We start from the raw sequence: 16722 nt of genomic DNA on the forward strand, positions 1-16722 counted from the left end.
AGATGGCCTCGGCCCCATAGACTAGAAAGAACGACGTGAAGCTCGTGGCCCGGCTCGGCGTTGTCCTCAGGCTCCAGACTACCGAGGGGAGTTCCTTCATCCATCGCTTGCCGAACTTGTTGAGGTCGTTGTAGATCCGAGGCTTGAGTCCTTGTAGAATCATGCCGTTGGTACACTCTACTTGCCCATTCGACATGGGGTGAGCCACGGTGGCCCAGTCCACCCGGATGTGGTGATCCTTGCAGAAGTCCAGGAACTTTCTGCCGGTGAACTGGGTGCCGTTGTCGGTGATGATGGAGTTCGGGACCCCGAAACGATGGATGATGTTGGTGAAGAACGCCACCGCTTGCTCGAACCTGATGCTGTTTAGGGGTCGGACCTCGATCCACTTGGAGAATTTGTCGATGGCGACCAACAGGTGCGTGTAGCCCCCGGGTGCCTTCTGCAAGGGGCCGACGAGGTCCAGACCCCACACAGCAAAAGGCCATGTGATGGGTATCGTCTGTAGAGCCTGAGCGGGCAGGTGGGTCTGCCTTGCGTAGAACTGACACCCTTCGCAGGTGCGGACAATTCTAGCAGCGTCGGCCACCGCCGTCGGCCAGTAGAAGCCTTGTCGGAAAGCATTCCCGACAAGGGCTCGAGACGCTGCGTGATGGCCGCAAGCCCCCGAGTGTATCTCTCGCAGGAGCTCCTGACCTTCAGCGATGGAGATGCATCGCTGGAGGATGCCTGAGGGGCTGCGGTGGTAGAGCTCCTTCTCATCTCCCAGCAAGACGAACGACTTGGCGCGCCGCGCCAACCATCGAGCTTCGGCTCGGTCGGGGGGTAGCTCTCCCCGGTGGAGATATTGCAGGTATGGGGTCTGCCAGTTTTGATCAAGCGTGACCCCGCTTCGCTCCCCCCCCCCCCCGACGTGCAGCGTCTCGCCCTCGGGGGCCGAGGGTACCTCGGGCTGAACCGAGGGTGCCTCAGACCGTGCTGAGGGTACCCCGGGCCAAGCCGAGGGTGCCTCAGACTGTGCCGAGGGTACCTCGGGATGGGCCGAGGGGGCCTCAGGCTCGGGCGTGTCGTCGATCTTGACGGAGGGTTGATGCAGATCTCGGGAGAAGACGTCCAGGGGAACCATTGTCCGCCCCGAGGCTATTTTAGCCAGCTCGTCCGCAGTCTCGTTGTAGCGCCGGGCGATGTGGTTGAGCTCGAGCTCGTAGAACTTGTCTTCCAGGCGCCGAACCTCATCGCAGTAGGCCTCCATCTTCGGGTCGCGGCAGTGGGAGTTCTTCATGACTTGGTCGATGACGAGCTGCGAGTCACCGCGAGCGTCGAGGCGTCGGACCCCTAGCTCGATGGCGATCTGCAACCCGTTGACCAGAGCCTCATACTCAGCCACATTGTTGGACGCCGGGAAATGGAGGCGTAGCACGTAGCGTAGGTGCTTCCCGAGGGGCGAGATGAAGAGTAGGTCTGCGCCGGCTCCTGTCTTCATCAGCGACCCGTCGAAGAACATGGTCCAGAGCTCTGGTTGGATCGGAGCTGTTGGTAGCTGGGTGTTGACCCATTCAGCCACGAAGTCCGCCAAGACCTGGGACTTGATGGCCTTCCGAGGGGCGAACGAGATTGCTTCGCCCATGATTTCCACCACCCACTTTGCGATTCTACCCGAGGCCTCTCGGCACTGGATGATCTCCCCCAGGGGGAAGGATGACACCACAGTTACCGGATGAGACTCGAAGTAGTGTCGCAGCTTCCGCCGCGTCAGGATCACCATGTACAGCAGCTTCTGAACTTGTGGGTAGCGGATCTTGGTTTCGGACAGTACCTCGCTGATGAAGTAGACTGGCCTCTGAACGGGCAATGCATGCCCCTCGTCTTGCCTCTCAACCACAATCGCGACGCTAACCACCTGAGTGGTCGCGGCGACGTAGATCAAGAGGGCTTCTCCGGCAGCTGGGGGCACCAAGATAGGCGCATTCATGAGAAGCGCCTTCAGGTTCCCGAGGGCTTCCTCGGCCTCGGGGGTCCAAGTGAAGCACTCGGCCTTCCTTAGGAGGCGGTATAGAGGCAGACCTCTTTCGCCGAGGCATGAGATGAAGCGGCTCAGAGCCGCAAGACATCCCATGACCCTCTGCACGCCTTTCAAGTCCTTGATGGGCCCCATGCTGATGATGGCTGCGATCTTCTCCGGGTTGGCTTCGATGCCCCGCTCGGAGACGATGAACCCTAAGAGCATGCCTCGGGGTACCCCGAAGACACACTTTTCGGGATTGAGCTTCACACCTTTCGCCTTGAGACATCGGAATGTCACTTCAAGGTCGGAAAGGAGGTCGGAGGCTTTCCTCGTCTTGACTACGATGTCATCGACGTAGGCCTCGACCGTCCGGCCAATGTGTTCGCCGAACACATGGTTCATGCACCGCTGGTACGTCGCGCCCGCATTCCTCAAGCCGAACGGCATGGTGACATAGCAGTACATGTCGAAGGGTGTGATGAAAGAAGTCGTGAGCTGGTCGGACTCTTTCATCCTGATTTGGTGATACCCTGAGTAGGCATCGAGGAAAGACAGGGTTTCGCACCTAGCAGTGGAATCCATGATTTGATCGATGCGAGGCAGAGGGTAGGGAACCTTCGGACATGCTTTGTTTAGACCAGTGTAGTCTACACACATCCGCCATTTCCCTCCTTTCTTTCTCACAAGCACAGGGTTGGCAAGCCATTCGGGATGGGATACCTCTTTGATGAACCCTGCCTCCATTAGCTTGTGGATCTCCTCGCCTATGACTCTGCGCTTTTCTTCGTCGAATCGGCGCAGAGGCTGCTTGACGGGTCGGGCTTCGGCTCGGATGTCCAGCGAGTGCTCGGCGACATCCCTCGGTATGCCGGGCATGTCCGAGGGACTCCACGCGAAGACGTCGGCATTCGCGCGGAGAAAGTCGACGAGCACTGCTTCCTATTTGGGATCGAGCTCGGAGCCGATCCGGACTTGCTTGGAGGCGTCGCTGCTGGGGTCGAGGGGGACGGACTTAACCGTCTCCGCTGGCTCGAAGTTGCCGGCATGACACTTCACGTCTGGCACCTCCTTAGAGAGGCTCTCCAGGTCGGCGATGAGGGCCTCGGACTCGGCGAGGGCCTCGGCGTACTCCACGCACTCCACATCGCATTCGAACGCGTGTTTGTACATGGGGCCGACGGTGATGACCCCGTTGGGGCCCGGCATCTTGAGCTTCAGGTAGGTGTAGTTGGGGATGGCCATGTACTTCGCGTAGCATGGCCTTCCCAGTACCGCGTGGTAGGTTCCTCGGAACCCGACCACCTCGAACGTCAGGGTCTCCCTTCGGAAGTTGGAGGGTGTTCCGAAGCAGACGGGAAGGTCGAGTTGTCCGAGGGGCTGAACGCGCTTCCCGGGAATGATCCCATGGAAAGGCGCAGCGCTTGCCCAGACCGAGGATAGATCGACACGCAGGAGCCCGAGGGTCTCGGCGTAGATGATGTTGAGGCTGCTGCCTCCGTCCATGAGGACCTTGGTGAGCCTGACGTCGCCGATGACGGGGTCGACGACGAGCGGGTATTTCCCCGGGCTCGGCACGTGGTCGGGGTGGTCGGCTCGGTCGAAGGTGATGGGCTCGTCGCCGAGGCGTCCCGGGGTCGCAGGCGCTGTGTTGCGTGTGCGCCCGGTATAGACCGAGGCTTCCCGCATGAATCGGGAAGTCGCGGCATGATGTTCCGAGGGGTGCCCCTGCTTTCGGGAGGCGGAGCTTTCAGCCCGTCGGACCGCGGCGCCTTCCAGGAGATTCTTGAGCTCTCCCTGGATTCGCCGCGCCCTCGGTGGTTGATGGCTCTGGCATCGCACGAAGAAGCATCGCTGCTGCTGCCAGGTTCTGGCCAACCCCACTGGATGCGGGTGGCGGCCTGACCCTGACATCATCGGCGATGCGGTGTTGGAAGCCCTGGGGTAGATGACGTATTTCTCCGACCGGAGGCTGGCCCGCCCATTCCTGCCCGACGTCCCGGCGGATCGGCTCAAGTGCTCCTGCCCCCTCGTCGAACCTGGCCTGCACCCCGTGGATTTGCTCGAGCTGTGGGTCGTGACCCCCCGCCGGAACGGGGACCACAGCTAGCTCCCGTGGAATGTCAACGCAAGGCACCGGCCTAGGGAGATCACCATCTTCCGGCATGCCGAGATGGTTGCCTTCGGAGGGACCCCCTAGATCGACGTGAAAACATTCGCGGCTTGGGCCGCAGTCCTCGTCGCCGAGGCTGCGGCTACCGTTGGAACAGTCGGAAAGGCAGTAGTCGCATGCGGTCATAAAGTCCCGCATGGCACTGGGGTTGCCAAGTCCAGAGAAATCCCAGCAGAAGTCGGGCGCGTCGTCTTCCTCGGACCCAGAGGGCCCGTAGGTCGAGACGTCCGTCAGTCGGTCCCAGGGTGACCGCACACGATACCCCAGAGGGTTTGGACTTGCCTCTACGAGAGCGTCCGCCAAAGCGAGGTCGTTTGGCGGTTCGAGGCTGAATCTGAAAGGCGTGAGATGGGAATCGGTCGGTACCTCTTGGTCGACGGGCGGTGATGAAGTTACGTCGGGGACTAACCGGAACGTCGTCTCAGGTACGAGGGTGACGTCCAGCAAGACTTTCGCGAGCGCGCTGGCGTCGTCCGTTTGCTCGGAATCGGCGTGTTGCGGGGAGACGGCGCTCGTCTTCGTCTCAAACGCGAGGTCGATGCCCGACGCGCCCCCCGTTGGGGCGCCGGCGCTGTCGACTCGCTCGACAACCGACGAGGCGCTGCCTCCTGCTTGGCCTTGGTTGCCCCGCCTCCTCCTCCGTCGGTGGGGGAGAGGACGGGGTGAGCTCGAACGTTGTTCTTCCACCACGCGAGGAAGACGTCGTCGACTCCGCCGCCGGCGGGCGGGCTGTCGGCCGCCATTGTCGCTGTCGCACGGCGGTGGAAGGAGCATCATGTCGTAGCTGCCGTCGAGGGACACGAACTCAAGACTCCCGAAACGGAGCACCGTCCCGGGTTGGAGAGGTTGCTGGAGACTGCCCATCTGGAGCTTGACGGGATGCTGTTCGTCAACACGCAGCAGGCCCCTACCTGGCGCGACAACTGTCGGCGTTTCGAGACCGGGGGGTCCCTGGGCTGACGAGTGAAATGTCGCTGCGTGCCCCAGCCCAGATGGGTCGGCGCGAGGCCGAGCGCGAAGGGGGGAGAAAGGTGGCCGGAGACGGGCGTGATAGAGGTGGAAATCCCGTGACCTTCGTGTCCGTCCCCCGCCCAGGTCGGGTGCGCTTGCAGTAGGGGATTACAAGCGTCCACGCGGGAGAGGGAGCGAGCGGCCTCACGTGAGCGCCTGCCTCGTCCTCGTCCCTGCGCGGCCAACCCTCTGTAAGAGGGCCCTGGTCCTTCCTTTTATAGACGTAAGGAGAGGATCCAGGTGTACAATGGGAGGTGTAGCAGAGTGCTACGTGTCTAGCGGAGGGGAGCTAGTGCCCTAAGTACACGCCGTCGTGGCAGCCGGAGAGGTTTTGGCACCCAGTTGGTGTGATGTCATGGCCGTCGGAGGAGCGCTGGAGCCTGGCGGAAGGACAGCTATCGGGGCGGTTGAGTCCTTGCTGACGTCCTCTTGCTTCCGTAAGGGGGCCGAGAGCCGCCGTCGTCAGGGAGCGTGCGGGGCGCCATCATTGCCTATCTGGCGGAGCGAGCCAGATGGGACGCCGGTCTTGTTCCCCGTAGCCTGAGTCAGCTCGGGGTAGGGTAATGATGGCGCCTCCTGTTGACGTGGCTGGCCCGCGCCCTAGGTTGCGTGATGTGGAGGCTCCTCCGAGGCCGAGGTCGAGTCTGTCTTCCGTGGTCGTGGTCGAGTCCGAGCCCCTGGGTCAGGCGAGGCGGAGACCGTCGGCTGAAGCTAGGGCTGAGTCCGAGCCCTGGGGTCGGGCGAAGCGGAGTTCGTCGTCTTCTGGGGCTGAGCCCAAGTCCGAGCCCTGGGTCGGGCGGAGCGGAGTTCGCCGTCTTCCGGGGCTTAGCCCGAGTCCGAGCCCTGGGTCGGGCGGAGCGGAGTTCACCGTCTTCCGGGGCTTAGCCCGAGTCCGAGCCCTGGGTCGGGCGGAGCGGAGTTCGCCGTCTTCTGGGGCTTAGCCCGAGCCCGATCCCTGGGTCGGGTGGAGCGGAGCTTCCTATGGCGCCTGCGGCCGGGCCTGACTGCCTGTCAGCCTCACTCTGTCAAGTGGCACCGCAGTCGGAGCGGCGCAGGCGGCGCTGTTTTTCTGTCAGGCCGGTCAGTGGAGCGGCGAAGTGACGGCGGTCACTTCGGCTCTGTCGACTGAAGGGCGCGCGTCAGGATAAAGGTGTTAGGCCACCTTTGCATTAAATGCTCCTGCGATTTGGTCGGTCGGCGTGGCGATTTGGTCAGGGTTGCTTCTTAGCGAAGACATGGCCTCGGGCGAGCCGGAAATATGTTCGCCGCTAGAGGGGGGCCTCGGGCAAGGCGGAGATCCTCCGGGGTCGGCTGCCCTTGTCCGAGGCTAGGCTCGGGCGAGGCGTGATCGAGTCTCTTGAATGGACCGATCCCTGACTTAATCGCACCCATCAGGCCTTTGCAGCTTTATGCTGATGGGGGTTACCAGCTGAGAATTAGGAACCTTGAGGGTACCCCTAATTATGGTCCCCGACAATACAACAGAGACTTATCGATATCGCTAAAAAGGATTAGCTGATTAGTGTGATATTGATAATGTTTTCCACACGGATTTTGCATGTTATAGTGATGTTTGTCGTTCCGTATTAATGTTTCATACAAATCTTTTACTTCCGTCGCAACGCACGGACACATATCTATAACATAGAACAGAGATATGTAAGTTATCGTGTTATAATTCGGTTCCGTTGCAACGCACGGGCTACAGGGCAGAAGAAGGCGGAGCAGAGCAAGAACGCCGGAGCCGGAACACGTCACCGTCAAACGTTCCTCCTCCGACTGGCCTACCCTTCTTTCTCAATCTTCCCACCACCCTCACACTTCGCCCTCCTGCCCTCCCGGCGAGGTCGCCTCTGCTTCCGACTCCGCTCGACTGCGCCCGACCCCAGTCTCGCCTGCGTCCACCGGCATGGCCTCACCCACGGTCGCCTCCCCGACCCGGGCGAGCCCCGCCGACATCCCCACCGCCGCACCCTCGTCGGCCCCCCGGCCGCGGCGCCTCGCGTCGGCGCCGCCCGCAGTCTACGCGTCTGCGTCCTCCTCCCCGGCCTCCGCCTACTCCGGGGACCAGCTCTCCGCCCCCGACGCCTCGGTGGGTGCCGCGCGCAGCGCGCTTGCGTGCGAATTCGATCACCGCTGGAATCGCACCGCATCTCCTTTTTTCCCCTCGTCTGCCCTGGGGCGTGTTTGACGTGGCGCGGTGTTTGGTCGTGCAGAGCCCGCTGCTCGCGAGCAGGAGCGAGGAGTACAGGCTTCTGTTCCGGCTGCCGCCCGACGAGGTAATTGGACGCGCGGCCGATTGGTGCCGAGTGATCCCTAGCTCCTCCCCCCTCCTAGCGATCGATCTAGCTGTTGAATTTACACCGTGATCGTTCCGTTCTGCGGATTTTGGATGCTCAAGTGCTCGTACTGGTGCGGAGGGGATTTGATTTCGTGGGGGCTTTGACTTATTGATCACCCGTCGTTTTCTAGGACAAACCTTATCGCAATTAATTCACTCCTTTACCCTTTGCTCTGGAGTATGCCATCATTTTGTCCTTTGCTCTGGAGTATGCCAGCATCTTGCTTTGACAGTTCGGTTTGATATACTGAATGTACAGTGCAGCAGCTGTGCTGTTGGCTGAATTATGAGTGAGTTCAGAGGAGCCTTATAATTATTGGTTGACTTCACTCTTAGGGTGTGTTTGGTTTTGCTATTGGCCCTAAAAGCCAAAAGTCAAACCAAAGTGTTGGATCCAAAAAGCAGTTTTTTCTAAAAACTGATTTTCTCGCAGTGCAAAACTGAAAGCACCTTGAACCTGTTTTTAGTGGCTTTCGGATGGAACTGTGAAAATATATATCGAATAACTTTTAACGGTTTTTGGTGGTTTCCACTAAATTTTTAGCTTTTAAACAGCACAACAGTTTTTTCCGCAGCTCACAGCCCACAACAGCTTTTTTCACAACATCTTTTTTCACAACCACAACCCAACCAAACAGACCCTTAAGCGGTTTGTAGTTCCATGAGTTCCCTTGCGCTTTTGATTTGGTTTACGGTTAGATTGCACCACTGTACAAAAAGGAGGATTTTGAGTGAGAATACCTAATTATCTTGCTGATAGTTGAGTGAAAGGTAGTTTGATAGGTGGATTTTGAGCAATAGCGCTTAAGCCAAGTGCCCATCTAATATAGCCTGTTACCGTACATGTAAGTTTATTTGATTCAAGTGCACTTGACATTCTATAACATTTATTTATGGACTATCCTCTCCATTTTAATAAAGGAAAACACTAGAGGGCAGACCTAGTCCTAGAGGTTCCTAATAGGTCTAGTGAAGGGATAAACCGAGGCAAGCCTTCTCTCGCAAATCCGAAGAGGATCTCGAACCCATGACATGGTGACTTAGTGAGACAAAGACAACTCTCACCACAGCACCAGGCCCGCCCTTCTGAATAAAGCAAAACAATGGTTTTAAAAAATGTCATTGTGTTGTTACACTTTTATGTATGCAAGTGAGAAACTGATACCACAATTCGTCGTTTGCATTTTACTGAACTTTTGGTGTCATCCAGGTTCTCGTGCAAGATTTTAACTGCGCTCTCCAAGAAAATATCCTTCTTCAGGTAGTTCTTACATAATCGTCTCCATGGTATTATGGTAAAATATACATTTATCTGTCATCCATTATGACTCCCTGGTATTGTTTGTAATTGATCTGTATTTGGTGAAAGTTCATACTCTTGTGAGAATGTGATCTTGAATCCAAGAATTCAACAATGTGAGTGTATAGTGGGCATATAATTCTGTCCAAATATTGTTCTGAACTTCTGACTCATTTTTTCTATGCCTGGTTTGGTCAAGGCTGTGACAGGCCAAATTATTGGCAGTCTAGCATTCGCTGATTACATAGGATAGATATGCCCAACTGTTATTCAGTTTAAATTTGTTTTTAAATTAACTAATGCCCATCGCATAAACCTTTTACGTGATCCACCAATGATTATTCTTTTTTTTCTTGGATGACACAGGAAAGCTATGTGTCATTAAGATAGGGCATTAACACTTAATCTCATGTCATAAGAGAATTTGCTTTCCCTATGCTGGTGTGGCAAACTTATTTTTTTCCATCCAATTAGAAATCTCCCAAGCACACATTTTGCAGAAATAATTGGATGTACTGGTTGCATAATGCCATGTTAGTACATCTTTATTGATTTTTTGAAGTTACCAACCCATATCGAGGAAGAAAACATACTATGAGTACATGCTCCTATTTAATTCGTGCTGTTTTTTTTCTAAATATATCTCTTGTTAACCTCAATTGAAATGATTGAGCATATTTTGGTCTTGTAAAATTTTATTAAGTAATAAATGAGTTTGACATGTTTTCTTAATGTAGCAATATTTCTGCTCGAAACCTTATGATGAAAATGAATACTTCCTGGCGTGGTTTCTGGAACTGGGGGACAATAAGATTTATGTTCGGCAGGGGTATTAGCGCGGGCTCATTCCGAATGGTGAGCTACAGGGGCTCGAAGGTGGATCTGGGACGAACGGATTATACTGGTTCAGGCCGAAGCCCTAGTCCAGAGTAGTGCTGACAGTAGTATTGCTTGGGACGTGTTACAGCTGGGTGCTTGTGTGAAGTTGTGTGTTATGGGATGCCCTTTGGATGGAGGTTGTCTTGCCCTTTTATAGTCCAAGGGGTAGACATTACAATGAGGATTAGTATTCTACTGGGGTGGAGTTCGGCCTCCTGTTTCTGGGCCTCGTAGCCCCTGTGGTCTCACCTGTTAGGTCGTGTTTCTCCGTACCTCTAGTATGGCGTCGAGTCTCGTTCGCCTTCATGTTGCTAGTCCTATTTAGACGTGGCGGTGTTTGGTGGGTTCTGTTGAGTCAGCTCAAGGCGTGGCTTAGGGATGTCTTCGGTACAGCTTCATCTTCCGTCACCCCTTAGTGTCACCTTTCATCATGCGTAGACGTCCATCTGGTATGGCGTATTGCTCCGTCCCTTCCGACGTATGGGTCATTATAGAGCGCAGGAATAGGTTGCGGCGTAGGCTGAAGTGCTACTGCTCGCCGTACCCTTGCCTCATCTAATCGGGGCAGAGCGTAGGAGTAGGATGCGACGTAGGCTGAAGCGCTACTGTGTGTAGGGATGCTCTGGCGACGTCGTCCTGTCCTTTTCGCCTGTCACCCTTCGCGTTGGTACCTCGCGCACTACAATGTGGGCCATGATGGCAGCAGCCCACGCAATGCAGAGAGTCAAAGGCCCCGCCTCGGTAACGTGCGAGCCACTGTGTGGTCCGTGTACTTCGGTCATAGAGCCCGCCGTTGGAGTGGGCATGTATGTGTCTTGTCCGCAGTTTAATGTTGTGGCACATTGTACTCCGGAGGTCGAGACCGGGTTTTCCCGGTGGTCCACGCTATGTGTCGCAGGATATGCGGCAGCGCCGGGCTTCGCCTGGTGAGGGGAGCAGCGGTCGACACCTCTCTTCCTTGTAACAGCTCCTTTATGCCTCCTCGCCTGGTGATCTGTAAAAAAGGCGTCCCTGCGGCCTCGTTATGGTGCTCAACAGCGTATCTATGGGTCGTCGTTCCTAGCGCTTTCAATCTTCTGGATTATGTTTCTGAACCTCGTCAAGCAGGGTCTCAGGACCTGCCCCTCGACTAGGATAAGGCCTAAGCCTTTACGGGCAAGCCCTAGGTTCTGGAACAACCATTCTTGGATGGCGGAGTGTGCGGGCTTAGGGTGCTGGACCAGGCTAAGCGGTTACACGACTCTGGATCACCATTGAGAATGTGTTCTTCTCCCCTCGGACCTAGCCCTTCACGACTCGGGCCTTACCCGTTACAAGGGAGGATCTCGAAACAGGGTGACAAAGTTGAAACATAATCCATGTTTCATGAATGCGATTAGAAATCGGATCCCGCCTCGGGTGCTACTTATAATTAATCCTTCAATAGTAGTGCTTATTCTAGCCGATCCTAGTTTGGAGCATCTCCTGAGTTTGGATGAGGTCCGGACCTCTGAGTATTCATTCCGAAGTACTCGGTAAGCTGTTCTAGGGTGGTGGGGTGTGTTGGCTTAGGGTGCAGGACCAGGCTAAGCGGCGTATGGGTCATTGTAGAGACCCCAATGCTGAGGTCTCTATGGCTGGGATTGTCCGACCCCACTGGTCAGCGGGGACACATATCTGGCGTCGTGCTTGATAGACCCTTCGATACCGCTTCCACGGTCTAGACGTGGCTCAATAATGTCCCATCGTGCCGACGTGGCTTGATAGTACCGGGTTGGCTCTTCCTTTCAGCAGGTTGTCGTCTTGCTGGGTTGCTCGGCAGTCTCGCCTCGCTGGATTGCTCGGCGGACAGGTTGGTCGGCAGTCCCGCCTTGCTGGGTTGCTCGGTAGGCAGGCTGGTCGGCAACCCCGCCTCGCTGGGTTGCTCGACAAACAGGTTGCTCGACAGCCCCGCCTCGTTGGGTTGCTCGACGGGTATTTGTTCGGTAGGCGGGCTGGTCGGTTTGGCGGGCCGTCCCGGGGGTCCTTTTAGACCTTCACGCCGAGCTGCTTGGCAGGTGGGCCGCCCAGTTCGTGGGCCGTCTTTGGGAGGCCTTCGGTCCTTCTTTGGGTACCCTGTTCTCAGGTAACCAACACTTCCCCATTTCTGAAACATCAGAACCTTATTATTACTAAGGTCATCTACTACCCTTGCTAGTTGCTACCTTACATATGTTCCTTTGGTGTTCATGCATTATTATACATTTCTCTTTCATCAATGCTAAGCCAGTGCCTTGTGTCTAAAAATCTACCAGGTCATCTTACAACTTCAAAATTTTCAAAATTGTTTGAGTTAAATTACACACTTATCTTTTTATCTTTTAAGGAAATAAGTGTAATACTAAATTTAGCATTCTTAATGGATTTCATACTAAAATGTGTTATCTTGCAGGGGCATATGTATTTATTTCTTCACCATATATGCTTCTACTCTAACATATTTGGATATGAGACTAAGGTAATAAATGATCCAAGCACATGATCATTATATAGCTGGTGTAGCTTGTTTAGTTGCACTTCGAGAAGTCCCTGACATTGTTCCTGTTACCCAGAAAACAATACCTTTGCAAGAGGTAACAGATGTTCGTAAAGCAAAGACGGCTGCCATTTTTTCTAATGCCATTGAAATTGTTGCTGGTAGTAGAAGGGTGAGGGAGCTATCATTGTCTAAATTTCTTTTATGTATACATTATTAAATCACTTGCACTCATGTCCTGTTAATTTCAGCACTTCTTTGGATCTTTCTTGTCACGTGATGAAGCCTATCAAATTATAGTAGATGGCTGGGAACAACATGTTAGTAATGCAAGATTACTCCTTGAACGTCAGGTTAGCAGACTTTGTTTCTTTATGAATCATTACCACATTGGTAACTTCAATCTGTTGACCTGTAGCTGCCACTTAGGAGTTACCGTTGGTTTCTAAACTGTTCTCATGGAATCTTTTACGGCACTATATAGGAGACAAAGTCAGCTAGTAGCAGTGAAGAAAATGGTTATGTTTTATTGGAAGGAGCAAAGGAACCTAAACAAGATGAAGATTCATCACCGCTGGACAGGTTTTGACTTGTGAACAAAAATGATTTACACTTGTTTTACATCTTGACATTGACTTCTTTTCTCTATAATTATTTATGATTCTAACATATTGGACTGTAGGTCTGTCAATAGTACGGCTGTCTCCAGTGGTAGTGCTGATGGTGGTGATTCGAACATCAACATTTCCAGAAGGTTTTCAAATGTTGAGGAGAATGGACTCGAAGACAACATCATCACACTAAACCCATTCAATTTGGAGCCAGTTGATGATACTCCTAGTGGTTTGTGGCTATCTTTGTTATTCCTATTTATTTTTATATCATTAATTGTTTGCTAGGCACTTGTTACATGATTTGTTTTTACTAAACCTCCATCATGCCTTTTCTCACAGTACCTGAATCTTACACTTCGGTCACGGAGTCAAAGTTTCAGGTTTGCAAGGTTCCATTTCTTTGTAGTAGTATTGACAATTGCGTTTACAACACTAACATCTTTAAAACAGGTGCCTGTGGAGGTTCTTTTTAATTTGTTATTGTCTGATGGTGCTTTTGGCTTTTTGGATGATTTCCACAAAAATTGTGGTGACAAAGGTTGATGCCAATTTATCCTTTCCTTATTCATGAAAATCTTTTGGTCATTAGAAATATTGAGTTTTGACCTGGTTGAACTGCAGAATTTAGTTGCTCCAAATGGCGTACAGATGAACAAGGGGGACTTGTAAGGGATGTCTCATTTTTGCACCCAATAAAAATTTATCTTGGTAAGTCAAGAGCTTTCAATTGACTGAAGAAATTGATTGGCATCGAATATGGCATGGGCTATGACTTGCTTGTATTTTCTTACGTTCCACTTTGATTACTCTAAATTGTCTTTAGGTGCAAAATTTGGGACTTGTCAAGAGGTCCAGAAACTTCGTCTTTACAAAAACAGGTTAGTCTAAGATCCATTGTCTGCCAGTTAGGTGGTGTCTTCACTGAACCTTTGGTTATTATGGAATAAAAAACTGAGATGTAGAACTAGCAATTATTTTAGTCTCCTCTTTTTGTTGGTTTTATCAAACTTAGCTGTCTACTTGAACAAAACTCATGCCTTAATTTTTTTTATATTTTGATTTTACTAGAATCAGGTCGCCTTCTTGGAATTTGATTGCGTTAGATTGTTTGTTATACTAATTTTTTTGAGGCAATGTGTGCTATACTAATGTAATGGGCCTTGGTCCATCCCATGTATCTCTCTCCATATACAAGTACCTGCCCTAATCAGGGTTAAGGGTTTCACTATCAGACTATCACTATGTGCATGTCTTAGCTTTCTAACCTGAATACCTGATGTCCCATGTCAATTTTTGTGTTAAGATATTATCAATTTGGCATCCAGAGATGATCATACTAGGAGTAATTTGTTGCTAGTTCTGTTCATTCTGCTGCATGCTTGTTTCTTTTGTAGTGATGATTCCCTTCTGAAGAATAATTGATGTTATAGCTCCCTGCAATTAACTTCTTTCACTTGTTTGTAGGCGTCTAGTGATTCAAACCTCTCAGTCAATAGGTGATGCCCCATATGGGGACCATTTCACTGTAGAGGCGAGTAATCCACAATGCTGTCTATAATGTTGTTTTTTATCTAGCTTGGAATTCCTTTTTGTGCACAATGGAAAATAATGTATTATGATTTTTCATTTGCTTTTATCAACTTCTGTTGTTATATACCTATTAACATCGATTTGCTCTTAGCCTTAACCCCTTAACTCTCGTTTGATCTTATTTTACCTTAGGGCATCTGGGATGTTGAACAAGATAGCCTAGATGAGAACTGTTGTTACCTCAGGATATATATTAATGTAGCCTTCTCAAAGAAAACAATATTTAGAGGTAATTTACATCCCTTGTATCCTGAATGCTCTAGTGAGAACCATATTTGAAATTATGCTGCATCCTTGTATATTGAATCCTCCACCACTTACAAAAAATCACTAAATATTCTTAAGGCCCATTTTTGCATGCCTTCAGAATTGACCCCTACGAACTCTAGTATCTGTGACCTGGTGTCTCAATCTCACACGCTTATATGCTTTTTATGGTAAGTTTCAGCATATGTGTTAGTAAACTAAAACATAATTTACCAAGGAAACCCCTAGCGTTACAACTTATATGAGCTCTATATCCCGCAGTTCAATATGTCATATACTTCATTTGTCCAAGTTGGTTCTTTGGATCACCGTGCTACTTCCAATGAAACTGAGGGGCTTAGTTCAAAGGGCCGTGTCACTATAAATAGAAACATAGTTGATGTAGAGACTTAACTTGCAGATCTTGTTTATTGTGGATCAAATTTCGTTATCGAATTTTGCTATCTTGGCATATGTATGCTTGTGCAATTAATTTATTCCCGCACCTGAACCATATATATCATTTATTTAGATTGTATGGCATCTCTGCTTACATTCTTTAAACCTCCAAATCACAGGGAAAATAGAGCAGTCAACAAAAGATGAATGCCGAGAAGTTTTCAGTCTCTGGATTAAGCTCGTATGTCTTTCTCGTACTTGAAGATATTTCTCAGTGCTACTTTCCATCTGGCGGTGCATATAATCTTTTCTCATCTCATGTTTTTAGGGCCATGATCTTTTGAAGCAGGAGTATGATCGATCAAAAGGTAGTTTGTAGTTCACGGATCGATCGAATATTTTGAGCAATTCCAACTTTTCTCTATCTGAATTGCATCCTCTTTCACTGTAAATGCTAAGTTATGAAGCAATTAAATGGCTATTCTGTCCATCCATTCTTACAGGCACTTCCAGCACAACTGATTCTGGTGCTCAATCAGGGGCTATAACGAACGAGGAAAATACCGGGGAAGTAGCAGTACCCATGGTGAGTACCTCACAGGATGTATCTGGTGCGAGGAGCCTCATTCCTCCTTTTCAAGATCCCCAGCAGAGAACAGGAAGAGATTCTTCCATCGGGTCCACTTCACAAGAACTGTGGGGTTCACTAACGTCACACATGAGATCAAGCCAACTTGGTCCAGTACTAGCAGTGGCGCTGGTGGCTATCATTGTCCTATTGCAGGCAAGTATTTTGGACTTCATGCAGATGCACTTCGATGCTGACTAGATGTTGGACGACGTGGTCTTCCTGCTGGTTCTTGCTAGTTATTTGTGGGCTCAGTAGCTACATACATAATCTTAATGCAACACTGCATGAACTGGAAAAATATCTGAACATAACCAGTGGCATGAAACGTTGGAAACGATCACTACCAACAGTTACTTCTGTTTGTTGCAGGTAACCATCATAGTTCTGCTAACTAGGTCCCCCCAGGTCCAGATGGCTCCTCACGGGATCTCGACGGGCAGTTTCGGGTACAGCAAAGAAAGCATGGAGTGGGCGCAGAAGCGCCTCAGCCTACTCAGGGAGGAGATGCAGGTGGCTGAGGCGCACATGGAGAGGATGAGGCACGAGTTTGCCTGGCTCAGATCTTACCTGGAGGGACTGGAGAGGCTGAGGCGCCGCACATGACCGCAGCGCGTGTACACGACAGGGGCACGATTCCGCGATGCGGATTCGTTGGTATACAGTACGAACTCGGAGACGTTGTTCAGGTTTCTTCTTCTTCTGTGTTGCTACAGACCGTACAGATGCAAACGGAGAGCTGGTGCCGTGGTGGTGGTGTTGCAGAGGTATTGCCGTAAGGCAGAACTGCCAGATCCCGGTACAGCATTCAATGTAAATAGCTGGGGGACGTGTCATTGCCATGACGATACAGCGGCGTGATGTTAGAAACCTCGCACTACTTTTTTTTTTCAGAAAGTAAAAAACTTTTTGTGGTTTATGTATTGCTCGGGTGGCAAAAGGAAATGTGGTTTTCGATCTGGTTCCACGTCATGACGGAAGCTGGTGAGTCCTGACGGGTATCCTTGGGCAGCAGCTTTCTGTTCCGTACCCATCAGAGCATGGC

At 51.6% G+C, this 16722-nt stretch overlaps 1 protein-coding gene across 2 annotated transcripts; it reads left to right on the plus strand.

The window, feature by feature from the left end:
- The first annotated feature begins 7006 nt into the window (after window positions 1-7006).
- Window positions 7007-16636, plus strand: LOC100383371 (Protein VASCULAR ASSOCIATED DEATH 1 chloroplastic). Of its 2 annotated transcripts, NM_001362074.1 has the most exons (18): window positions 7007-7278; window positions 7403-7465; window positions 8738-8788; window positions 12117-12182; window positions 12277-12372; window positions 12452-12553; window positions 12685-12782; window positions 12883-13043; window positions 13154-13194; window positions 13265-13352; window positions 13436-13522; window positions 13638-13692; window positions 14279-14345; window positions 14537-14633; window positions 15229-15290; window positions 15378-15417; window positions 15553-15833; window positions 16050-16593. In NM_001362074.1, the coding sequence occupies exons 1-18, from the start codon at window positions 7096-7098 to the stop codon at window positions 16281-16283; spliced, it is 1872 nt and encodes a 623-aa protein (NP_001349003.1). In that variant the 5' UTR covers window positions 7007-7095; the 3' UTR covers window positions 16284-16593. The 2 variants fall into 2 exon arrangements, with proteins under 2 accessions (NP_001349003.1, XP_008668426.1); XM_008670204.4 differs by lacking the exons at window positions 7007-7278; window positions 7403-7465; window positions 8738-8788 and adding an exon at window positions 9570-11810 and having other exon boundaries at window positions 16050-16636.
- The last annotated feature ends 86 nt before the right edge of the window (window positions 16637-16722 follow it).

This window comes from Zea mays, chromosome 2 (genome assembly GCF_902167145.1).
Source record: "Zea mays cultivar B73 chromosome 2, Zm-B73-REFERENCE-NAM-5.0, whole genome shotgun sequence".
Lineage (NCBI taxonomy): Eukaryota > Viridiplantae > Streptophyta > Magnoliopsida > Poales > Poaceae > Zea > Zea mays.

What these genes read in the sequence shown, in the direction of transcription:
- LOC100383371 (NM_001362074.1), top strand. Translation starts at nt 7,096, where the DNA reads ATGGCCTCACCCACGGTCGCCTCCCCGACCCGGGCGAGCCCCGCCGAC. An exon ending in TATTTGGATATGAGACTAAG is followed by an intron (nt 12,183 to 12,276) that starts GTAATAAATGAT and finishes CCTGTTACCCAG; the next exon opens with AAAACAATACCTTTGCAAGA. An exon ending in CTATCATTGTCCTATTGCAG is followed by an intron (nt 15,834 to 16,049) that starts GCAAGTATTTTG and finishes TGTTTGTTGCAG; the next exon opens with GTAACCATCATAGTTCTGCT.